This window comes from Vipera ursinii (genome assembly GCF_947247035.1).
Source record: "Vipera ursinii genome assembly, chromosome: 2".
NCBI lineage: Eukaryota > Metazoa > Chordata > Lepidosauria > Squamata > Viperidae > Vipera > Vipera ursinii.
Window position 1 is genome coordinate 260,163,389 of NC_139513.1, and position 27,032 is coordinate 260,190,420.

General features: G+C 39.0%; 1 protein-coding gene across 1 annotated transcript in view; it reads right to left on the reverse strand.

Moving 5' to 3' along the window:
• The window catches only part of MSH3 (mutS homolog 3), a 69,162-nt gene that overhangs the window by 10,724 nt on the left and 31,406 nt on the right, over positions 1-27,032 (reverse strand). The window contains exons 13-20 of the mRNA XM_083357270.1: positions 20,576-20,708; positions 16,650-16,837; positions 14,869-15,037; positions 11,893-11,957; positions 10,956-11,072; positions 7,508-7,615; positions 7,149-7,263; positions 5,704-5,861 (exon numbers count right to left, since the gene is read on the reverse strand). Of these exons, the coding sequence (XP_083213396.1) occupies positions 5,704-5,861; positions 7,149-7,263; positions 7,508-7,615; positions 10,956-11,072; positions 11,893-11,957; positions 14,869-15,037; positions 16,650-16,837; positions 20,576-20,708 (1,053 nt within the window). The remainder of the gene's footprint in view (positions 1-5,703; positions 5,862-7,148; positions 7,264-7,507; positions 7,616-10,955; positions 11,073-11,892; positions 11,958-14,868; positions 15,038-16,649; positions 16,838-20,575; positions 20,709-27,032) is intronic.

Genomic DNA, 27,032 nt, shown 5'->3' on the forward strand with positions numbered 1-27,032 from the left:
GAGTCCTAGTGGACAATCACTTAAATATGAGCCAGCAGTGTGCTGCAGCTGCCAAAAAAGCCAACACAGTGCTACGCTGCATTAACAGAGGGATAGAATCAAGATTGCGTGAAGTACTAATACCACTTTACAATGCCTTGGTAAGGCCAAACCTGGAATACTGCATACAGTTTTGGTCACCACGATGTAAAAAAGATGTCGAGACTCTAGAAAGGGTACAGAGAAGGGAAACAAAGATGATTGGGGGACTGGAGGCTAAAACATATAGGGAACGGTTGCTGGAATTGGGTATGTGTAGTTTAACGAAGAGAAGGGTGAGGGGGTGACATGATAGCAGTGTTCCAATATCTCAGGGGCTGCCACAAAGAAGAGGGAGTCAAGCTATTCTCCAAAGCACCTGAAAGCAGGACAAGAAGCAATGGATGGAAACTAGTCAAGGAGAGAAGCAACTTAGAACTAAGGAGAAACTTCCCGACAGTTAGAACAACTAACCAGTGGAACAACCTGCCTCCAGAAGTGGTGAATGCTCCAACACTGGAAGTTTTTTAAGAAGAGACTGGCCAGCCATTTGTCTGAAATGGTACAGGCCAGGGTTTCCTACCTGAGCAGGGGGTTGGACTAGATGACCTCCAAGGTCCCTTCCTAATAATAATAATAATAATAATAATAATAATAATAATAATAATAATAATAATAATAATAATAATAATAATAATAATAATTTATTACTACTACTACTACTACTACTACTACTACTACTACTACTAACAGAACTATCAATCAAGAAATATGCTGCAGACTAGCACTTGGTAGGATAGCAATGAAAACTTTATTGGAAAACTTATTCAAATGCTATGATATGCCTATACCTAGGAAGATCAGAATCATACAGGCAATGGTTTTATTCTTACGACTATCTTTTCAAACAAAAGTTAGACTTTGAAGAAACTGAATAGAAAATATATTGATAATCTTGAAATTTGGAGTTGGAGAAGACCCTTGAGAAGACCATGGATAGCTAAGGAAACCAACAAATGGATCATAGAAAAAAAATCAGTGTAGAGTTCTCAACACAAGGCACAAATGATTAGGCTTGGACACATTATGCAAAACCCAGTCCCTTAGTAAGGCTTTAATGCTGAGGAAGACATACAGTAAGAAGGGAGAAAATGACTACCAGCAAAGAAATAGGCTCAATTATTATGCTGATGGCTACACTGTTAGAAGACCTGAAGCCCAGAGACAGATCATCCTGAAGAATATTTATCTATGTGGTCATTGTACTGATACCAACGTGATGGCATATATTCTATCAATCAAAATATATAAGAAAACTAAATGCATTTGATACTATATCAAATTATTTATCAATACCTATTTCATGCAGCATACTCATGATACAGATAAAAGTTATTCAAAACTAATTACTATAACACTACATAAAGCATAAGTAAAATTTACCATTTTAACTAATTTTATATTGCTTTATTATGTTAAAAGTTTTTTGAAAAATATTCAGCACTTTAAAAATAATATATTTTTCTAAAAACATAAAGTACATAGCCTGAGTTATGTCTGTACTGCTTATTTGGCAGATCAAAATATTCTTCCAATATTATAAGATTTCAGCTTCTAAGCCCCTCTGTGATCCAAGAAGTACATAAAATGGCAAAGACAATAAAATGACATTATTTAATAATTTTGTTTTGCTTAATTTAAATAATTAATCTGAAGGAAACCCAAGACAGATAAAACTATTCTAAAACTCCTTCCCTATACCCACCCCCAAAATGTATACTTCCTCCACTAGGATTTGTCGTTAATTCTCATTTTAACTTTTATATATTGTATTTTTATTGCATCTTATTGCCCTGTACACCGCCCTGAGTCCTTCGGGAGAAGGGCGGTATATAAATCAAATTAATAAATCAAATTAATAAATTAATAATAATATCTATTTTTAATTGTTTGTTTGTTTAATTAGGAAATTTTTATGGTCACACATCTTAAAAAAAACACTCTTGGGTGATTTACAAGTCCATAGGGGGGAAAAATAATAAAACGCTGTAAACAAAATGAAAGATACAATTAAATCATAATGCAATAACTAAGACACTGTTTAACAAACTTTAAAATTAAAGCATACGTGATCCTTCCAGATTTCAAAGAAGACAGGCACCATGACACAATTGTTCATCAATAGAGCTGATTATCATTATTATAATCTCCCACTAAAATTATTACCAATATTTTTTTCATCTTTTTCACCACGTTATAAATGAGTGAATTGATCCAATATAAGGATTCCTTCTTAGCTTCCGGTTCCGGATATCGGTGCACCCAGATGTGTGAGGGAATTGCTCCTCGCATCGCCTGGATTTCTTCATCAGGGAGCCCCTGTAAAGGGGTCGAAAGTCGCCCTGGAGGGCAATGAGCAGGGGAGAGGTCTCTCCAGTCGGTGGTAGAAGGGCGGCGGCCCTCCCGTCGGCTTGGAGCTACTCTCCGAACCAAAGAAGAAAGGATCGGCCACTCCCATGGCCCATCATTTCGCTGTTTCCTGTCGAAGCCAAAAGCACAACAAAGCACTTGAAAACTGGGTGAGAATTGCCTTCTTCTTTTCCTAATCGTCTACTTTCCCTGCCAAAAGCTTTCCAAATTTGCTTCCCCTTGCGAGGAGAGAGGGAAAGGATTTTTTTCCCCCACCCTCCTTAATAGTGGCCTGTCTGCACTGGGAGAGAAAAGAAAAAGCCTTGTACTAAATTATACTGATTAATTGGACTTACTGCCTTTCTACTTTTGGCCCAAAGTTCTTATATTTACAGAAATGGACTGTTCTACTTATTAGTCTAAAAAGGGGACAAAAGAAAAAAGAAATAAATAAAAAGTTACTGTCTGAAAAGGATCTGAAGTACTCTGGGGACATCTAGTGAATACTATTGGCAAACAAGCTTGCTTACATTTTGGGCTGACCTTGGCATTAAGATAAAAACCTGAAATAGCTGGAGATGAATTTGGCTTAGACTTGTGGAGGTAGACACTTACTAATTTTTGTTTTAAAAATAGCCTCCACCAAGGACTATTTATAATTATTACAAAATGGAGAAGGATCAGCCACAAACCTTGCTTGACTATAACCTTATACTTGAAACAATTTAGAGTCACTGAGATGTTTATCCCCAGATTTAATAATTTACATGCCAACCTTAAGTCACAAATTGAAACCCAGACTGCAACTAAAGAATTTACACTTCAGAATATAACAAAATTTGAAGATATTACTATTGAGACAGAGGAATATAAGCAACAACAAAGTACTGAAAAAACTAATATCCAAAACCTGACTTTACTCAAAGAACCTACACTTTTTAAAGTAAAAGGAACCATTACTATGACAGACAACCTTAAAGACCAACAACAAACTAGGGAAAAACTTAATACTCAACTTCTGACCCTCTCTAAGGAGCCTACAATTTCAGAAGTACACTACATGCAAGATAGTGATACCAATAAAGAGGAAGCCGAAGACCAACAAAGACAACCTGTGGAAAGCTTGGACAGTCAATTACTAACTATAAAACTGGATAAGATTTTCTACTCAAAGCAGACCAACCCAGAAGGAAGAAGAATCCAGACTGAACCGCAGACAGAGATGTCAGAGCAAATAAAGAGAGTGGAATTAACATGGTAACAATATAATTATTATAAATGGTTCAACCTTTGTATATTGCTGATGGTTGGATGGAGCCCTCTGGTGCAAATAATATACATGCAAGCAGACCCAGGGAAATTTAAAGCCCTGGCTCTAGAAACCCAACTGGCAAAAAAGAAACCTAGAGTTAGATTTAAAATATGAATTCCTAGAGAATTATCGTAGGTCATTTTGTTAGTAATTAGTGACTTATTAGGATCTGAATTAGAAAATATTCATGAGATAGAATTAAAATGTGTTTAAGTATTTACTAAGCTTATCATAAATTTATATATTGATATAATGGAAATTTGGCTTATGGATCCTATGTTTGATGTTAAAAATTTGGTTATGTATAAGTAGACGTAGACTGATAAATATAGACTCTCCAATTGGTAACTTGTGATGTATTAGGATATGAAATAAACAATGTTTATTAGGTAGAAGCTAGCTATTTAAATATTGGGTGTATGTTAGATGATATAATTTTTGGTGTAATAAGATAAGGGAACTTTGGGTTGTGAATACTATTTGGGATGTTAAAGGTTAAACTTGGATACTATAATTAACATCAAAATTAGACAAAATTTAATAACAGGATATAGATATACCTTATCGAAATTGGATAGACAAAATCTTCTTTAATTGACTATACTATTCCTAGAAATTTGCTAGTTTAAATACGCTGTATTGAATGTTGAGGGAAATAGAGAAGGATGCTATGATAATGTAACCCAAACTGTGTACTGAAAACTCTGTTACTCAACTGATGACTACCCAGGTATCATGATGCTTTCTAAATATATAGGTTGTAATTTGAAAAACTAATAAAACTTCTGTTTTTTTAAAAAAGGATTCCTTCTCAAGTATTAAAGAAAATATTCATTAATGAGACTCATTAACACATATCAAATTTACTTCATTGGAAATTAAAGTATTTCAAAGCTAATAAAATACATTTAAGCATATTAAAACTCAAAAGATGTATGTCTTGCTGAATTCAATAAACCACTAGAAATCAAAATCGTAATTATATATATGTTATACAGGTACTCCTCATTTAATTATGATAATTGGAACTGGAATTTCTATCGCCAAGCAATGCCAGTTGTAAAGTGTTACACCACATGACCACATCACTTAACAACAGCAATCCCAGCAGTCCTTGTTGCCATCATTAAGCAAGGATCATGGGTTGTTAAACAAAGATCTTCTCACAACTACCTCTGGCTTGCAACAAGCAAAGTCAATAAAGAAGCTGACAGGAAGTTGCAAGTCCTAGGTGGCTTATAAACAGGTTAGAAGGTAGTCACTTCTGCAGCACAGAAGACATTGGGATGGCTGCTGCTGGGTAGAAAGGATGCACAGGTGGGCTACCATGGGTGTCTTACAATCTTCCTTACCAGTTTCCCCCACTGACTCTGCTTGTGGGAGAACCTGGCAGGAAAGTCGCAAATGGCAATCACATGACCACAGAATGTTGCAACATCATTATAATGAGCTGGTTATTCTGTTAGCTTCTGGTTGCTAAGTACCTTGATCGCAATCACATGACCATGGGGTTGCTGAGAAAGTCAGAACTTTGAGGACCAGTTGTAAGGTTATTGTACAAGGATGCGATTGTATCCTTGAACAGTCACAGAATAAATTACTGTTAACTGAGAACTACCTGCATCTGAATATATCAAACTTTTTTTGAAATTCATTTTCTCTTTATTAAAGTCATAATAGAGTCTTGCAACTGCTATAATTTTTTTAAGTTCCATTACATGATGTGCAACTGGGGCTGATTTTCTTCATAAAACAGCAGCATTCTTTAATTGGTTTCTACATTAGAATTAGATAGCCTATTCACAAAAGTACCCACAATGGGCAAGTGGAGATATAGGAAAGGGGATTACTGCTATAGTCTTAAATTGTTAATGTGATAACAATTGTGATAATTCTAAAAAAACCCTTATAATATTAAAACTGAAAAATAAGAGCTCCCCCCAAAAACATACTTGTAGTCTTACCTGGTAAATATGCCATCCACAATACCAATTCTGGCTTCTTCAGCTGGTACATAAGAACCAATCTGTGCCATGATAGTAATCAATGCAACTTGTTTTATGTAAGAGCTCTTTCCTCCCATGTTAGGTCCAGTAATTATCATTACTCTTTGACTATCTTCCTGGAAAATGAACACTATAATTAGACTATTTTAAAACAGAGCTCATGCAAAAGTTTCAGACCTTTGGTGATCGTATACAGATCACCTAAACAGATTCCAAATTACTACACCAAAAAATGCTAAGTTAGGGTGCCTCACTAAGATTTCTTTCACTTCTTTTATTACCACTGCTTCGCAAAAGTATTTACAATTCAAATGAAAGTGTAATAGCAAATGTAATAGCTATGTGGCATTGTTAGAATTGTTTTTTAAAAAAACCTATGTCATCCTACTATAAAAAAGATTTTTTATATTAAAAATCTGGAGTCTTGCTTGTATAAGAGCACTTCTCCAAACAGGAAGTAGCAGCATTGAAGGATTTGTTTATATGAATTCTATCCTTTGCCTGGATTTATGTACCTACATGCATTTCTGTCATTCAAATCTAAACATGGATGGAGGACTATGAAAAGATGCTTCGAAGAACTTTTTCTGTAACACCCTTGTAGTTACCTAAAATGTTTGCATTAAAAACATAATATTCTGTCAATAAATCAATCAATAAAAGATTGATGACTAGTCTAAAAGATTTTTCTTCCTCCCTGCCATTTCACGTCTCAAAATCTTCTCTGGAAAAACCTCAAGTCTCTAGTGTTAACTCTACAAATGAGCATGGCTGCAGCCATTTTCCTTCTCATTCTAGGTTGCCACATAAAACAGAGGAAGGGGGGTTGCCCAGGTGCTTCGCTAGTCCAAATAATCTTTTGTCCCATGGTAACCAAGGTCATCAGCTGCTCCAGAGACTAGAGATTGGGCTTTTCATAAAAAGCCTGCCAAATAATCATATTGGGGAACGTAGTTGCTTACATAGCTTTTGTGGGTGGGACATTTAACTTTTTATTGGGGAATTGTTGCTTGTGTATCCAGACTTGGTTTCACTTTTGACCGTGACAATAGTTTGTAATTAATAAACATGTTCTTTGACAAATTTGCAAGCCTCAGAGTTCTGTTTTATTCGTCTCTGTCTGTTGGAACCACGACATTTAAAATATATTTTAGAGCGTGCAGAAAAGAAAGAGCCAACACAAAAATAAATGTGAGACTATGTAATTTTATGTTTCATTTTCTAAGTCTACAACTTAAGTTTAATTATCTAAAAACCTAAGCATCTTAATGGTATATTCTGAATACCGGTACTTCATGGGAATTGCTGTTTGGATGCAGTCACCATATATATAACGGTTTTCTTAAAAACTAAAAACAATGTTAAGATCGTTTTATTATTCTTGCTCTTAAAAGTTTACTTACTGACAAGAATGTATCATTTGGAACATACTGCTGTTGCTCTCCTAGTAACACATCTATCACAGGATGTTTCCCATTTTTTATCATTATTTCTGATCTCTCATCTATTATGGCAGGTCTGAAAAACAAATGTTTTTACAGACTGAATGTGGAATAAAGACCCCAAATCATAATTTGCCTTACTGATCTTGAAATAAGCCAGCCCATTGATAATAAATCAAGTTCCATCAATTCTACGCAGAAACAATCTGATCTGGAGGAGAGTCACTAGGTGTTCAAATGTGACATGCAAGAATGATCAGCCCTTTTGTAAATTCACAATGTTACCTTAAATATTCGAGTAGTTTAAATAAAATGATTACCTGCAATAATCTCCTTGTTTGGCAGCCTCAGCAAGAGAAAAAAAACAGTCCACAGTTGCTAGATGATCCACAGCTTGAGAGAGTGCATGATAATGCTCATTAAAATGACTAAATAGAAGTACATTGGGGGAAAAAGTGAATGAAATATTAATACAAATAAGCTATAACCAATCAACAATGCTACATCCATACAAAGTTTCTGACATATGTTGTCTGTTTGGAATACATAATCTAAGTGTAACTCTAGTTACACATACACACACAAAAAAAGAAATTCTGATTGGCTTGATTGTTTATAACGAAAGACTGAGAGATGATACAAAGAGGTTGGAAATTTTGTGAGGGAATGTTTTCAAAGGGATTTTTTTTGTCTGTCAAAAGCTGCCTGGGTACGGCAATGTGATCAGAAGAGACAAATGATCCATCATGAAGGAGTATTATGAAAATAATAGTAAAACTGTTGATACAGGTAGTTCTTTACTTTTGACAGTAATTGAGACTTAATTTTCAATCATTAAGTGAAGCAGTCATTAAGCGAAACATGTGATTGCTTCACTCAACGATCACAATCCTGGTTGCAGTCATTAAGCAATCACCAGGGTTGTTAAGGGGATGGGAGAAAGATCTGCCTGCCAGAAGTGCTTGTCCCCATACTGGGATGAATCCCTCTAGTGGGCAGCCCCTTTGCTTTCAAAAAGCTGCCTGCTGGAGGGACTCTGTGCCAGCTCAGGCCGATAACCTTGTTGCTCTCAAAGAGGCTGACTGAAAAAGGTCTTCACTGAAATACAAGCAGGATTTTGGGACAGAGTGATTAAAGCATGCGGTGTTTGCAGCCAGTCCCTTAAGACAAGAGAACTGCCTCTCATTTCTGAGAGCTGACTGCAAATACCCTGTGCAGCAACTGCTCTATACTAAGTTCTTGCATGGATTTGGGAATGGGCCTTTTTTGGCCAGAAACCAGAGGAAGTCATGTCAGCAACAGGAAGCAGCTTGCAAGCTTCCCTGCCTGCTTCCTTATGACTTTCTGGATAAGCCAGCAAGGAAGATTGCAAATGATGATCACATGATCACAGGGCACTTAGCAACATAAGTGTGAACAAGTTGCCAAGCACCTGGATTACAATCATGTGAACCCGAGGAAATTACAACAGCTGTAACTTTTTTTTTTTTTTAATTCCATTTATATCCCGCCCTTCTCCGAAGACTCAGGGCGGCTTACAAGCTTAGCAGTAACTTTGGTTATGAGACATTAAGCGAGGGGTAGCTGTATAGAATTTTCAGCTGTCCAAGAATTTTATGGTAATGCATATATAAACATATTTATATATTTTATGATTGTATTAATACTGTTATATTTCTAAATTATGTTTTGTTTGTTAGATTTGACCATAATTTTTAAAAAGCTCTCAAGGATTTTATTGTGCGGTTAATTAGGGGTAGCTGATCTAGGCTGAAAAAAATCCAGACAACCGTAAGATGGCACCAAAGTAGTAAAGAAAAACAGTTTCATCTGGACTTACAGCAAGATTTGCAGAACAGATTTGACAACCCTTGTGTAATGTTTAGCTTATGATATCACCTAGAATACTTTGGTACAACTATGGTATGTCCTGCTACTTAGTCAGACAAATTACAGATCATCTACATTTCTGATGTTCTCTGTGAGCTGCTGTGAGTCACCAAAATAATAAATTAAGCTATCTGTGGACAAATATTTTGAACTGGGGACATATTTGAAATTATGAAAGTATTTGGTAGACATATTCACAAAATTACTGCCATGCCAAAAGATTTGTATATTACAAAATGGCTGCAATGATGAGCATCACAAGACAGAAAATTCCCCCAAAAGATGAACTTTGTCTATATCAATGCTTTCTGCCCCTGGGGCCAAAAGTATGTTGCAAATAAATATGATGTAAGATAATGGATCTTTTGTTTTGCAGAATGCCACAGCCCTATGCATGTAATGAATTTAAGAAAATATTTTATCTGAGAAAATTATGGATCTTAATAAGCACCAAAAAGTATATTTTGATGCACATACAGTAAGTGCCAATGAGCACCATGTTGCTTATCAGTAATCTAAGTCCTCAAAAATATCAAAACTCCTTTAAAATACTGTTTGTGAATTTTAAGTACCGTATTTTTCGGATCATAAGACGCACCTGACCATAAGATGCACCCAGTTTTTAGAGCAGGAAAACAAGAAAAAAAAATATTCTGAACCAAATAGTACCAGTATACTAAAACAGGGCTTTTCAACCTTTTCATCCATTGTACCACTTTTAGGACAAGGCAATGTCCAAGTACCACCAGTCGCCCAGCAAGGTGTCAAAAACCTGACCCCCAAAAGGAAAAAAAAATGATACAGGTAGTCCTTGACTTACAATGATTCACTTAATGACTGTTCAAAGTTACGACGGCACTGAAAAGTGACTTATGACCATTTTCCCACTTATGACCATTGCAGCATCCCCAGGGTCATGTGATTTACATTCGGATGCTTGGCAATCGATTCATATTTACGATGGTCACATTGTTCCAGGGTCATGTGATCACCTTTTGCAACCTTCTGAGAAGCAAAGTTAGTGGGGAAACCAGATTCACTTAACAATCATGTTACTAATTTAATTTCTCTCTCTCCTTCTCTTTCTCTCCCTATTTTTCTCTTTCCCTCTATTTCTCCCTTTCTCTCTCTCCCTCTATTTCCCTCCCTTTCTTTCTCCTTCTCTCTCTCCCTTTCTTTCTCTCCCTCTCTTTCCCTCTCCCTCTTTGCCTCTCTATTTCTCTCCCTTTCTTTCTCCATCTTTCTCTCCCTCCCTATTTCTTTCTCCTTCTCTCTCTCCCTCTCTTTCTCTCTCTCTTTCTCTCTCTTCTTCCCTGTCCCATTGTCCCTTCTGTCTTTCCTTCCTTCCTTTCTTCCTTCCCTCCCTCTTTGTCCTTCCCTCTCCATGTTAGAGCAGTACCCGCAGAGGCGGCCCTGCTTTCTCTTCCAGAAAGCAAACTGAAACGGAGCGAGGGAGATTGCCAGAAATGCGAATCGGCCGATCTCGTGCTCCTGCAATCTCCCTCGCTCCGTTTCAGCCTGCTTTCTCTTGTAGCAAGGGAAGCTGAAACCGAGCAAGGGAGATTGCAGGAGCGCGAGATCGGCGTTTCTCAGCACGTGCCAATTCGTGCTCCTGGAAATCTCCCTTGCTTTCCACTTGCGGAGGTTGGGGCTGGCCATACAGATCACCTTCGGACCATAAGACGCACCCTCGTTTTCCCCCCCACTTTTGGGGAAAAAAAGTGTGTCTTATGGTCCGAAAAATACGGTATATTCCCATTAAAAATGCAAGAAATATTTTTGGCTAAATTACACAATATCCATTAACTTTTGATCAGTTATCATAATCTGTTTCTATTCCAAAGCCTACTTGTTACAATAACAAAAATGTAAACTTACTCTAAAAAACATAGCCATGCAGAATTGCAGTCAAGGACCAGTTGCTCACGTAGTTGATTTAGCTTTCTGTAATTTTCTACAATAAAAGGAGTGTGAAAACGACTCACAACCTTTGTGCTTGAAGAAAGAATCAAACAGGATATAAACATGATTAATCAATAAATTTTTCAGTGCATGAAATTAAAATTAGGTCAATATCTTCTTAGGATTAGTATTTCTGAAAGTTCATTATTATGTGTCTGTATCTCTGTGTGTGTTTGTGTGTGTGTGCACATATACACATACCCTTCTCACTCCTATGGGTGGTTTGTGTCTTCCTAAATCTCGGCTTCTCTACCATAGGTCTGGGAGCTGCTCCTAGCAATGTACTCTTCTGGACAAAGAGCTCTGATGTTGTTCCTGGGATCTGTTGGAGTCACAGCCTCAAGTGTTCCTACCACCACTGGTAACCACCACTACTTCCTAATGCCCTATTACCAGGTGTAGTTTGGAAAGTGTGAGACTGAATGAAAAAATTACATCTTCCAATAAGTTTCCATAATTCTTCTAATATTGCCCCAAATCCTAATCTGTAATACTGATGTCATTCAATTTGGCACAGTGGTTAAAGGAACTGAGCTAGAAACCAGGAGGCCATAAATTTTAGTCCTATCTTAAGCATAAAGCCAAATGGGTAACTTTACACCAGTCATTCTCTCTCAGTCTTAGGAAGAAGACAATAACAAACCACTTCCAAAAATGTTGCCAAGAAAATTGTATGGTCTATTTTGTTGCTAGGGGCACATCAAAAGTGATATTGTAAAAAATGATACTCATATATTTATTTCAGCACTTTATAATGCAAGTTCTATCATCAGAAACATCAATATATGAGCATCACTGAAGTAATTAACACAATAAAGGGCAATTTTGTTAGGATTTATATTAAACTACATACCTGCTAACTTTAATCCAATCTAGTGGTACAAAAGATGCAACTGAATTTTTAACTTCAATCTGAAACTGAAACACCAAACAATAAAATATCAAATGATTAATATTGTTTTAGAACAGAATTTTGTAGCACTTGAATGGGTAGCACAAGTTCTTCATAGTTATCAATGATGAATTTTATGACATAATTCGGTCTCAAAATGTTAGTGTATAAAGAAGAGACTACAGCAACAGAAGGAATAGTAAAGCAACTTTAAGATAAGCAGGAATATCAGTTCAAATTTCTAGTACTATCAAGGCTATAAATTTATTTCAGAAAAACAATTTCAGTTAAAGAATGTAACTAATCACCAAACTTATACCAGATCATAAAGCAATGTATACAGGTTTTCAGACTCAAGCTATTTGCCTCATGTCATCTCAGATTGAGACACAAATTTGGAATCTGGTAGAAAGGACTGGTTTGAAAATGAAGCTTTTGTTTAACCAAAAAAAATAACAACATTGCCATTATGGTTATAAATAATCCTTGAAAACGTATATGACAGTAATAACAAAAGCCTACGTACCAAATTCAAGAGATAGAAAGAACCATTTAAAGCTATCAGGAATCCAGATGAAAGCAGATTACTCTAGTCATATTACTCTTCAATTCCACACTTCCAATGTGAAACAATGTTTGGAAGATTTTATTAAAATTCATCTAAAAACTGCTTTGTGACCTGAACTTAAGAATGGTCTTCTTCAGTTAAATTAAGTTTAAGAAGTTTTTAAGTCTTCTAGAATGTCATCATGTTCTACAAAATCACCCATTTTAAGGCCAAATCCATCCAGCTCCCTCAAGCTTTTGTTGTTCTTTCTTTCTTAACATGGATTATCCAAAAGTGGATGCAGTAGTCAAGGTAGTTATATAAAACACAAAGGAATGGAATTATTATTTTCCCATGATTTCAGATGGCATGTTTTATGGTAGCGTCTTTGGAGAAGGGCGGGATATAAATGGAATTAAAATAAATAAATAAAATAAATCTACTAAAATCATATTGAATTGGCCATCTATCCACAGGATAAAATTTATTGATACATGACTACATAACTCTTGGAACCTGGCTATCACATACTGCTTTTGCTTCACCAGATTCATCCAGACTATATCTTACAAAAAGCCAATTTTGTATGACAATAATATAAACAGCAATTGACAATTAATGCCATCATGGTTTACCAACCTATACTTGTACCCTATTTTCAAAGATGAATAGATTAATTGGTTTGCTGCTAGGCGAAAGAAAAACAGGACCTAAGTTAAAATCTGGATGAAGCATTGCTAAAGTTATTATGTACATACGTGTTCATGTGATTCTGTTGGTAAATAGGCTCATAATAATTATGAAGCAACCATAGATCTCATAGTCATTATACTGCAGTGTAATCTATAGGCTATAAAATACTGTTATCTATATTTTGAGATCTATATTGCTATTGGTATTGTTAACAGATGTTTTCCCAAGGTGTTAATTTATTTTCATAATTAATTATTGTCAGAGTACATAACATAGTTCACAATAATTGAACAGAACTGATCTAAACATAAGTCAAAGATACCATTCTTGGAGTAAAATATGAGATATAACCCATAACAAATTTCAGTTAAAGCCTCCTATGTCGTACTTGTGGACCTACATTAAGATCTTGATTTGCTTGTTTGTTCCTCATAATCTGTACATTTGTACAGATACTGAAAAAATGGGCTCATAAAATTGACCCTATTTTCATGCTTATAAATGTTCACAATTAAATAAAGATCCTTTTTAAACATAAAATTATAATACTAAGATAATGAATTGATGTGAAATTCATGTTCCTATGCTCTCATCAATTTCTAGGTTCTCAAATATGTCAATTTGCTATTAAATACTGAGATCTTAGAAAATTGGAAATATATTACTTTGTACAGTATTCTGCAAAGATTTCAGCTCTAAATCCCATGCCTCTTTGCCAAATATATCATTTCCTTATCTCTTATATAGCTGAAATGAACCTCAAAACATTTCTCTATTATCATAATTTTAATTATCCCAAGTTAAACAGAGTCCTAGATAAAGCATTGTCTTATAACATTTCCTATTATATTGTTCTCTTTTGTGACCCTGTACCATAAATTACAGGGATGCCTCAGTGGGTTAGGACGCTGAGCTTGTCGAGCAGGTCAGCAGTTTGGCGGGTCGAATCCCGAGTGCCGTGTAACAGAGTGAGCGCCTGTTACTCGTCCCAGCTTCTGCCAACCTAGCAGTTCGAAAGCACGTAAAAATGCAGGTAGAAAAATAGGGACCACTATGGTGGGAAGGTAACAGCACTCCATGCGCCTTTGGCATCTAGTCATGCCGGCCACATGACCACGGAGACGTCCGTGGACAAGCGCTGGCTCTTCGACTTTGAAATGGAGATGAGCACCGGCCCCTAGAGTTGGAAACGACTAGCACGCACATGCGGGGGAACCTTTAACTTTTACCATAAATTAGCCAATGCTCAACTTTATATAGTTCTTATAATTACTTTAACTAACATTGAATTGCTGGCAAAGGTGCACTTACAAACAGATGTTGACATTCTGTAACTTATGATAGTTGAGGCTTTTAATAAAATTTCCCCAAAGATTTATTTTTATAATATAGCTTCTGGTACATTGTTAGTAAATTTACATACTAAACACATTTTTTCTTTAAATGTTATTAGCTTTTAAACAACTAATGCTAACTCCTAAATCTTGTTGGCGTAAGCCAAAAGGTCAATGATAAGGGATTGTGGAATTTGTATTCCAAATTCCCAATTAAATGGTAAACTGTTTCGCTCCAATCTATTCAGTGAAGGACAGCAAAACTGTTGTTGTAAAAACATAATCAGAACTACATGGTTGGTAAAATTCATTTAACGTTGCATAGACAAACATACAGCATAACATTGTCAATATATATATTACCTCTTGCCCTGATACTGATACGTAGTCCACAGAGGAGGAATTTAGTATTTTTCGTACATCCTGAATATGATTCTGGATTTGACAGAGTACCGTCTGAATCTCATCCTTTCTCTTCCTTATTAAAGGAAAATCATCAAGATCCGTGAATAGTTCAGTTTTGTCCCCAATTCTAAAAGAAAATTCAAATTAACTTTTAATTCAATACTACACACAGAAATTTGTTTAACACTAACAAAATGAGCAAATACAAATAAATAATATTAATATGATATAGGGCAGGGCTTTTCAATCTGTGGTACGTGTACCACTGGTGGTACTTCGGCACCTGGCAGGGCTGAAAAGCACTGTAAAAGTATAAAAGTGGATGAGTTGAAGCAGTGACAGCACCAGACAGGCCTAGGGAGTCAGCTGGAGCTGCGGTGTTGCTAGGGCTTTGATGAGAGCTCAGGATCAGCGCACACGGCTACAGCTGATCAGCGCTTCTGACGGCCTGGGGGGTAGCTGGCAGTCTTCAGGCAGAGATTCAGCTGGAGCAACAGTGTTGCCAGGATCTGCCGAGAGCCCAGGATTGGCCTGTGCAGCTCCAGTTGATTGTTGATTGGCGCTTCCAGCGCACTCAGAAGAAAAAAGGAGGAGGGGGGAGAGAGGAGAAGATATAAAAAGAGGAGAAGAGAAGAGAGGATATAAAAGAAGGAGGGGGAGAGAAGAGAGGATACAAAAGGAGAAGGGGGAGAGAAGAGAGGAGGAAAAGAAGGAAGACAGGGGAGAGAAGAGAGAATATAAAAGGAGGGAGGAGAGAAGAGGATATAAGAGGAGTAAAACCAGTAATTTTTCCCTTTTTTACAATTTGATCTAAGGCAGGGGTGTCAAACTCAATTTCATTGAGGGCCGCATCAGCATTGCGGTTGCCCTTAGGGGGCCAGGTGGGTGTGGCCTACTGGGTGGGCGTGGCCAGAGTGTGTATGGCCTACTGGGTGGGCGTGGCCAGCTCTACATCGTTCGCATCAAGGGTGCCTATGGGGGCCTGGGCAGGAGTGGGACAGATCTGCGGGTCTCTGGCAGAAGGAGGGTCTCTGGGCCAGAACCAAGGCAGTGGGGGCCGTTCCCTCACTGTTTCCAGGATGGCTTCGCGGGCCACATGAAACCACTTCGCGGGCCGGATCCAGCCCCCGGGCCTTGTGTTTGACATGTCTGATCTAAGGCACTATAATTTAATGTAGAAAGAAACTTTATAGGATCCAGAAAAAAGCATTTCTTCAAAAGAACTTCTGCACGGTTAGTCCAATTCTTTGGGTGTGTGGAGAGGAATAAACTAAAGAGTAAAGAAAAAAATCAATTTTATCTGATTTTCAGACATTGTCAAATATCATATTTCTACACAATAATTGATCTTAGCCAAACAAGCACGGCTGGAGAATTAGTATGTGACAGAAGTCCTTTCATTTTTGGAAAGGCCAAAAAAGGCATGGTGCATCCAAAATGGACCACACCCAAACGCTAACCAGATATGGAACACTGAACTAGGCTGAAATAGTCTTACAGAATGTAATGGGAATTCTAAAAAACTAATGTAGCATATGATTTTTTAAAAATAAAAAATATCTATGTATCTATGTTGGATCATGTATATGTGTGAATGAATTGCATTACAATTTGAGAAAAGTTGAGAAAGGTGAAAAGAACCAAACTTTTGTTATAATCACTACTCAGTTAAAAAAAGAAGTCACTGCATACCTACACAGTACCCACCCAGTAACAAATTATATGCTTAATTTATTTACTTTGCTGCTTCTTCATTAAGTTTACTTAAATATTTTTTTGTTGAACTAAGCAATTCAGGAATTTCCAAGAGGTGTTTATGCAGCAAGGATGCCTGCACTTGAACTTGTATAGCTGGAACCAGTGCTTTGACTGCTGTTTCCAAGTTAGAGAGTGTGCTTACTACCAAGTAGAATTCTTGAACAGAACACTGTAAAAAACCAAAAATAAATATCATTTAAAATGATCAGTCTTGAGGTTCCAATAGTCTTGCAAAACTTCCTAATCTAACAAATGAAGTTCTTTAAGATGGCACAAAAATCTGTTGTATAAGTTCTAATACGTTGATAATATTTAAACAAAGTTTGTTTTATTCTCTCCTTAATTTTGGATATACACTGAAATATATGCATCCTGATTTCAACTGTTATGGTAGGTAGAGAATTGATTTAGTTTTAAATTGTAATATTAAGTACCAATACAAACCTTAAAATAGTCAATGAATTTTAAGAAGATAGTGTATAAGGAACATGGACAGTTTTAAGAGTTTAAAATTGCCATTGTTAAAAGCTTAGACATTTTTAATTACCGTATATACTTGAGTATAAGCCGAATTTTTCAGCCCACTTTTTGGGCTGAAAAATTCCACTTCGGCTTATACTCCAGTCAACAAAAAAACTTACCGAGGACTTGTGCGCGGCCGAGGCTTTGGAGCTTCCGGGATCGTGCTCACCTCTCCCAAGCCGCCGTCCGGAGACCTGCCGAAGTTTGGGGAGGTTTGGGGAGGTGCGCGCGCACCTCCCCAAACCTCCCCAAACGAAGCCGGGTCTCCGTTCCTCCGCCCCCTGCCTGCCTGCTTCTTTCCACAGCGGAAAGAAGCAGGCTGGCAGGGGGCGGAGGAACGGAGACCCGGCGACGTTTGGGGAGGTTTGGGCGCCTCCCCAAACCTCCCCAAACGTCGCCGGGTCTCCGTTCCTCTGTGCCCTGCCTGCCTGCTTCTTTCCACAGCGGAAAGAAGCAGGCTGGCAGGGGGCGGAGGAACGGAGACCCGGCGACGTTTGGGGAGGTTTGGGCGCCTCCCCAAACATCCCCAAACGTCGCCGGGTCTCCGTTCCTCTGTGCCCTGCCTGCCTGCTTCTTTCCACAGCGGAAAGAAGCAGGCTGGCAGGGGGCGGAGGAACGGAGACCCGGCGACGTTTGGGGAGGTTTGGGGAGGCGCCCAAACCTCCCCAAACGTCGCCGGGTCTCCGTTCCTCCGCCCCCTGCCAGCAGGCAACCCTGCACTATTCAGCTCAGTGAAGTCACGCTTGGTTAAAAAACAGATTTAATAATAATAATAAGAAGAAGAAGAAGTTGGGCTGATCAAATGTTTCAATAATGACTGAAGGAGAGCTGCTTGTACCTTGGTCTTTGTGCTGGTGTCTTGACATGCCAATACACTAGTACGGAAAGCTGCCGTTCACTTTCGGGGGGAGGAAAAAAAACACAACAACACCGCACGCTTTCCGCCCCGAAAATCAGCTGATCGGGCGTTTCAAGCCGTTTCAAGCGTGACTTCACTGAGCTGAATAGTGCAGGGTTGCCTGCGTGTTTGCTTGTTCCGGGTAGAAAAAACGCTGTCGACCCCGGCATCTTTTGCGGGGAGGGGTGAGGTGGGGTGGAGGAAGCAGTTTGCGAAGCAGCCGAAATGGGGGTGTCAAGCCGACCAGGAGGAGGAAGAAGAAGAAGAGGAGGAGGAGGAGGAGTGGGGGGCACGCGGCGATCCCGCTTCGCTGCTTTCGCCCGGCGCCCTTTTCCGACGTCCGCATCACTCCAGGCTCAAAGGGCGCCGTCTGAACGGAGAGTGCGGGGAAAGTGGACGTGCCGCCGGCGCCCTGCTCCCAGGCCCGGATTGGCTGGAAAACATGCCTGCTCGCGAGTAGGCAGGCGAAGATCTGGAAGGCTCAGGATGTAGGGAGGGTGGGGGGTGGGGGGTGGGGGGAAGCGAGAGTCTCCTCGGTTGGTTGGTGGGCGGCTGCAACTTCACCCCAGCAGCCCGGGCGCGCAGAGATGCTGCTTCTCTTTCGGCTCCGCGTCCGCCAGCGCTCGGAGCGGGCTCGAGGTGCTGCTGGTGAACTTCCTTCCCCCTTCGCTTTTGCTTGCTCCGCTTCTGCTGATGTCACGGCCGCCGGAGCTCGGGAGGCTCGCTCGCCAATCACAGCCGGGAAGCCTGGGGGAGACCGGGAGCCAAAAAGCCAGCCGCCGCGAGTGCTGCGAGGGAGCGCGGCGTGGCGGGCGGCTTTTTAAAGGGAACGCCGCCCCCTTTTTAAACTTCCCCTCCTCCTCCGCCCAGCCTTTACTCTTCTTTCCTTCCACTTTCCGGATTAGGGCTGGGGAAGGAAGGAAGGAAGGAAGGAAGGATTTAGAGAGGAGGGAAAGGGGAGGGAGGGAGGGAGGGAGGGAGGAAGGAAGGAAGGAAGGAAGGAAGGAAGGATTTAGAGAGGAGGGAAAGGGGAGGGAGGGAGGGAGGAAGGAAGGAAGGAAGGAAGGAAGGAAGGAAGGATTTAGAGAGGAGGGAAAGGGGAGGGAGGGAGGGAGGGAGGGAGGGAACAAGCAAACGCTGCCCCAAAACTGGGGCGTTTCAAGCCATGGCTCCTCCGGCAACAGTCGCTTAAGCTGCAGTTCATCCGGTTCCCCCAGCCTTTCCAAATATTCCAGGCTGGAGCATTCACTCCCTCCGCAGTTCCTCCAGCCATTACGAGCCGTTTCTGGTTAAGTTCAAACAAATACAAGCAGATTCAAGCCGTGGCTCTTTCCGCCCCGAAAATCAGCTGATCGGGCGTTTCAAGCCGCGGCGTTTCAAAACGGCCACAATCTCCCGGCAAGACCTCCTCTGCAGTTCCTCCAGCCATTACAAAGCAACTCTGGTCAAATTCAGGCCGTTTCGGTCTAATTCAGGCAGATGCAAACAGATTCAAGCCGCGGCTCTTCCACCCGAAAATCAGCTGATCGGGCGTTTCAAGACGCGGCGTTTCAAAACGGCTACAATCTCCCGGCCAGACCTCCAGCTGCCTCACCTGACAATCGGGGAGGGGAGGGGAGGGGGGGAGGAAGGAGGAAGAAACCAGCGCACCCTTCGCCCTTTTATTGTCGCAATCGAAGAGGCAGGAGAATGCGGGGTGGGGAGGGGAGAGAGAGAGAGAGAGAGAGTAGAAATCCCTATTTTCGGAGCCGAGAAGAGAAGCGCGGCTACAGCAGTCGCTAGAGTTCCCCCCAAGGGGGCGGAGAAAGAACTCTCGGAGCGTTTCTTTCGTAAATACGCGCGCAGGCACACACTCGCCCAGCCGCGCGCTTCGCCCAGCTTCTCGCGGGGAGTTTGCAAGCCCTTCGTTTCTCTTCAGGGCCGTCAGAAGGGCGAGCAAGTCTCTGCCCTGCCCTGCCCTGCCCTGCCGTGGGGGTGGAGAGCCAAGCGCGCTTGACGTTCCTGGAAACGAGAAGGGCCTGCGGAGACTGACACCAACCCGAGTGCCCAAGCGGGTCTTCTCAGCGTCAGGCAAAGTAGCTCACATGCAAAACAAGCCCGGCAGAGGAGCCGGAGCAGCTCCGCTGCTGGGGGCGCGTCTCGGCCGGGCCTTGCAGGATCTGGGCCGGGCGCCTCTGCTCGCCGCTCCGGCTCCTCTGCCGGGCTTGTTTCGCGTGCGAGCTACTTTGCCGGCCGCTGCTGAGGGAAGATCTCTGGAGAGGAGCATAAGGTGAGCTGCTGCATTTCCCAGCCTCGGCTTATACTCGAGTCACCAACTTTTTCCATTTTTTGGGGGTAAAATTAGGGGTCTCGGCTTATATTCGAGTCGGCTTATATTCAAGTATATACGGTATTTTCTGCCTCACAATGTATAAAACACCTTTCAGGATACGTTGCCTGGATTTACTTATAATACGAATGTCTTTTTAAAATTATCTGTAGTCTTACCTTTTTATGATAAATACTACAAATTCCTCTCTCAACATCTGGAACCTTACACAACAGAGATATGATTTGACCAAGAACACTTGATTCTGAGAAGAAAATCTCAGACACTGCATCAAGTCGGGAATTAATTTCACTGTAAAATAAAGGATAAATTAGATAAATAAAATTTTACTCCTTTTCTGCATTTTCAATAATTACTCTAAACAAGAATAATAATGATCTATGGATAGATTATAACAAGCCTGAAAGAAGCAGACTCTTATTTTGATGCTAAAAGGATAATATGAAATTAATCAAACTACCTTTGCAAGCAATTCCGTAAATAGGACATCACGGTTCTCCCTGTGTCCAAGATAAACTTTGATCTGATCAGTTAGTCCTCTATACCACAAACATACACAAAATCATTAAGTTTTTATTGTTATTACCAAACAAGCAGGATTCTGAATTTTTTGCTAGGTGGAAACTGCAGACCAAGAGACTCCCAAGGAGAGAAAGGCAAACCTGCCTTGTTTCTACTGCTGTTGGTAGCAACTAGAGTAGTTCTCAAATCCATTATTTAGGTTTTTTTCCAACCAAATTATTTCAAAATTATCACTTTACACTAATGGAAAAAATTCTACTGATATCTCCTAATAATCTCTAGCTCCTGAATTTCCTTATTTCTTCCTCTCATGCCTCAATCTTACCTCATTACTTCTATTTGTGAAGAGAGAAATGTGGTTTCTCAAAGATTAAGTCAACATTAAGGGGTTTGAGGCCCCCTATTACTTCTGCTGTCACCCCCTTCAACCTCATTGCTGCCTGTACCAATCACCTAATTAGGACGGCACAAAGTTGTTTCCTTAACCTAGCTAGGAGATGAACTAATCTCTATCTAAATTTACACTAGTAAATCAACTTGATTTGATAAAAGGCATTCCCTGTTGTTTTATCGGTAACTCATTACATAGGTATTGGCGGTAACTCATTACATAGGTATTGGCAGAAACATGCAGATTTCATTACGTAATTTAGAATATAGTATACCAGTTGGAATTATAGTGTAATAACATATTATGACAGAGTCTAAAGGCTGTGCTCCTCTGCTGTAAGGTTAATCTGCACTTTAATCATTTTCACATATGGCTATGATACACAGTTCCAATAATGTAATACCAACATGGCAAACACTGTGCCTGCAGTAATCTTCAGTATTACAAAGGGAGAGTAGGAGGGAAAGGGTCAACAGACACAATCTGATATCAAGTGACCTATTTTTTCTACCTCTCACAGAATCATGTTTTGAAATACTATCTCAAGAATAATACACTATAAAATTATAGAGGATTATCTTCGGCTTACTTACAGAAGAAACACATCAATATAAAAAGCATTTTAAAATGCTTTTTACTTCAGTTCTACGATAGTTCTAGGTCAAATAGACTATCACAAATATTATCAGACAGTAGCAATTCGAATGACATTATTTTCATTTTATTTGGTATTATCCTACATATTTATTTGTTAAAATTTATGTTAAAAAACTGCATTTAATATAAAACTGAATTATATAGAATTGTGATATTTAGTTTAAATTATTTACACATTTCTTTATTCAACTGAACGCATTAATGTGATTTCAAACCGGACACAGTGACAAAGTAAGACTAGGTGCAAAAATATAAATATCCACTGAACACAACAAATGCCATTAAAAATACATTTGTGAATAGTATTTTGTAGGTACTGATCTATGCAGAGACTTAAGAACAATCAAATCAACTCTATATTTTTATGATAGACATCTTTGGGGAATAAAAAGCCTTGGTGGAGCAGTGGGCTAATGCCTCCTTAAGTAACACCAGCTGCCTGCAATTAGTGCAGGTTCGCACCCCACCAGGCTCAAGGTTGACTCAGCCTTCCATCCTTCCGAGGTAGGTAAAATGAGGACCCAGATTGTTGGGGGCAATTAAGCTGACTTTGTAATAATGCCGCTTGGGGGTGTGTGTGAAAGCCCTAATAAGCAGGCATATACATAGAATGAAGGCTACTGCTAAGCTTGTAAGCCGCCCTGAGTCTTCGGAGAAGGGCAGGATATAAATGAAATTTTTTTAAAAAAATGTTACTGAAAAGTTGAACATTGTACCTCTTAGTAAAGGACTCAAACATTGCTAACAAAGGATAATGGATGTCTTTTGTTGTTGTTAGTTGCGAAGTCGTGTCCGACCCATCGCGACCCTATGGACAATGTTCCTCCAGGCCTTCCTGTCCTCTACCATTTTCTGGAGTCCATTTAAGCTCACGCCTACTGCTTCAGTGACTCCATCCAGCCACCTCATTCTCTGTCGTCCCCTTCTTCTATTGCCCTCAATCTTTCCCAGCATTAGGCTCTTCTCCAGTGAGTCCTTCCTTCTCATTAGGTGGCCAAAGTATTTGAGTTTTAGCTTCAGGATCTGGCCTTCTAAAGAGTAGTCAGGGTTGATCTCCTCTAGGACTGACCGGTTTGATCGCCTTGCAGTCCAAGGGACTCGCAGGAGTCTTCTCCAGCACCATAGTTCAAAGGCCTCAATTCTTTGGCGCTCAGCCTTTCTTATGGTCCAGCTTTCACTGCCATACATTGCAACTGGGAAGACCATAGCCTTGACTATACGCACTTTTGTTGACAGGGTGATGTCTCTGCTTTTTAGTGTGCTGTCTAGATTTGCCATGGCTTTCCTCCCCAGGAGCAAGCGTCTTTTTATTTCTTGGCTACAGTCCCCATCTGCAGTGATCTTGGAGCCCAGGAAAATAAAATCTGTCACTACCTCCATTTCTTCCCCATCTATTTGCCAGGAATTGAGAGGGCCGGATGCCATGATCTTGGTTTTCTTAATGTTTAGTTTCAACCCAAGTTTTGCACTCTCCTTCTTTACTCGCAACAAGAGGCTCTTTAGTTCCTCTTCACTTTCTGCCATTAGAGTGGTATCATCTGCATATCTTAGGTTGTTGATGTTTCTTCCGGCAATCTTAATTCCAACTTTTGATTCATCTAGCCCTGCCTTTCTCATGATGTGCTCTGCATATAAGTTAAATAGGCAAGGCGACAGTATACAACCTTGCCGGACTCCTTTCCCAATTTTGAACCAATCAGTGGTTCCGTGTCCAGTTCTCACTGTTGCTTCTTGGCCTGCATATAGGTTTCTCAAGAGACAAATAAGATGGTCTGGTATGCCCATCTCTTTAAGGACTTGCCACAGTTTGTTATGATCCACACAATCAAAGGCTTTAGCATAGTCAATGAAGCAGAAGTAGATGTTTTTCTGGAACTCTCTAGCTTTCTCCATGATCCAGCGTATGTTAGCAATTTGATCTCTAGTTCCTCTGCCTCTTCGAAATCCTGCCTGTACTTCTGGTAGTTCTCGATCCACATACTGCTGGAGTCTAGCTTGGATGTCTATAAATGATGATTGAAGTTTACCGTTTTTGTAAAAGAAATCTCACACTAAAAATAGAGATAATGGTGGTAAACTGATGCAGTATGGGATGACTATTTGTATACCAAGCATGAGTGATACTAATTTCCTTCATTCTTAAAAGTAAGAGTAAACTATTACTAAGAGTAATCTAGATTTAGCCAGAAACTAAATTTGCATATCAAACTGTATTTATAGCAATATTTATAACTTATTATAATTATTTATATAATTAACCAAATTTCTTCTTTTATATTATAGAAGATGTTTCATATAAAATAGGGTGGTTTTAAATAAATGATATTCTCAATTCATAAATGTTTAAGCAAAACCATTTCTACTTCACTGATGTGTAATATTGTGGATAAGAAAAATACATATAAGAAAATGACGAATGCACAATTGGATGAGAAAAAAAATAGTATTAAGCTATATACAGTAGTACAGGTAGTCCCCAAGGTACAAACTTAATGGAGCCTGGCCCCAAGGTACAAACTTAATGGAGCCTGGCCAAATGAATCAGACTCAATTGTACAAATTTTTAAAATCAAATTCGTTAATTAAATCAAATAGGTTGTTAAGTGAATGAAGATCTGACTTACTATTTCCTCCAATAGCTGCCATGTTAACTGAACTGGGAGGGTTTCCCACCAGCTGCCTATCAGCTGTTTCCGGTGCACTCAGGAACTAAATTGCCTCCAATTTAGCTTGGAGCCATTGCAGTTACTTTAAAACAACAACTGTTGCTAGCCAGTTCAAGCGTCTTCAGCTAGCTGCCCAGAGGGATTGGGTGAGGCCATTGCTTTAAAAAAAATGCCAAGAATTAGCTTAAAAGTCTTAAAAGCACCCAGAGGGAAATGGGGGAGGAATTTGCAAAACTCTTGGCTTACAATAGTAACAGAGATGGAAGGGAACTTGAGGTCATTTAGTCTAACACACTGCTCTCACAAGAAAGTAATTCAGTTTTCCACATCTGGTTAGAGTTTGGATGTGATCCATTTTGGGTGCACCACTATAGAGTAACAAAAAAAATATTTCAAAATACTTACAGAATTAATTGTAGCACTTGATCCCAGGCAGTATCAGATTGCAGCAAAAGCAAAAAGCCCAGGAAAGTCACAGAGATAAAAATGGCCACTGCTGCAGTAGAGATTGAAACCAAGTCACATGACCACACAGGCCTCTTTTTGACCACAATTTTGAATTTTAATGTAAGTACCCTTTCTGAATTAATTCATTTTTGTGAAAACTCACTAAATAAATGCTTGTACCTAGGGGATTAGCTGTAAAGGCAATTACAAAGGAAATAGTCAAAGAGGGCAAGGAATAGTTAAAGTTAAAGGAAGAAAGCAAATACAGTATTATTTTGATGGAAATAATCAATTTGTTGGAAGTCAGTGAAAAGGGCAAAATGAGCTACCTCATGGAGATGGAATTCAATTAAAAATATGTAGGGGGGAAATTAGTGAACGTCCAAGAAAAAAATCTTACGTCCTACATATTTCATATTCCTACACCAGGGTGAAATAATTCAGCATCCTGGTCCTTACACTTAGAGAAATAGCGAGCTCTTCATAGCTAGGACTTACACAGATATATAGAATGCTGAATTTCTGTATTCTTAGCTTCTGCTTATAAATTATGCCCTTTATTTTTGCAATCAATTAATTAATCTACCTAAGCCATGTCCTTGAAATTTCTATGGGCTGCTATTCAGAGAATATGGGAGTTCTGATATGAAGTCTCACATAGTTTTTAAGATGATTGGGTCCCTACTTTTCCCTTTTCTGCATATTGGAACTATGCTCACTCTTCACCAATGTTCTGATATCTTAATAGTTCTCTCTGAGTTTACAAAGATTACACTCAGCTGTTCTAGATCACTTCTGTCAGTCCCTTCAATATTTGAGAATTAATTTGCATGTCCCTGGAGGCAAATTCATCTAAGGTAGAAAAGTGATTTTTTACAACTTACATAATAAAAATTCTTAATAAAACAATTAATATATGAGTGTATATTCACATTTATACAGGTGTATATGTATATGTGTATGCATGTGTATAAGGAATTCTTATTATAATAGTAAGGTCTAATACAAATCAAACTTAAAGAAAGAAGATAGAAGGAATGAGTAAAAATGAAAGAAAAAAGAAGGAATAATAAGAGGCAATAGCTAAAGAAATGATTTCCAACTTTCATCACAAGTACCTAATGTTAGAAGCATCACACCCTCTAATGTTACAAACATCACAACATGCCCAGGCCCCATTATAGTTGTAGGTCGAGGACTACCTGTATTTCATCTCTTATGTACAAACAAATCAATAAAACATCTTTTTTCAGTCCTGGTATCAGCCAAAAATCTATTTTGCATAAATAAAAATGAATCACATAAATATTTAGTTTTTAAGAACAAATAAATGACAGCTTCTTTTTGTTACTAGAAGTAGGAAACATATCCGTGATTACTAAGTAAATCTCTGAATTTGAATTAATGAAAAATAACAGGAACCTCCCTTGCAGGTAAAAGAAAGTTAAATTAACTTCCCCCCTCCAAACCTTCCAATTTTAATTGGAGGCAGAAAGGTTTCCTCTTTTTCCTTAACATCTAACTAAAATACTGGCAATTCTGTGAGGTTACTAACATGTTACTAACATGTTGTTACTAATATGTTACTAACATATTGCTATCACTCACTCTTTCCAGAATTATTTTTATGAAATAACATTTTTTCAGAGCTGTTGAACAACACTAATGAAAATATTCATGAATGCATTTAGGATGATTATGTGTAGAATAATACAGATCTAACTCTAGTCGGCTAAATGACAATCAAGGACTTTTGTTATGAATGAATGAAGTGCAATTTCAGCAACACTTGCAAAGAAAATGAGTAAACCAATAAAAAAAGATGAATTATTAAATGCTTGTTTCACTCATGTATTGATTCAAAAACAATAGAAGATACAACAGAAGTGCTGATACTTACATGGCTTTGTGAGTTCTAATTAACTATAACTT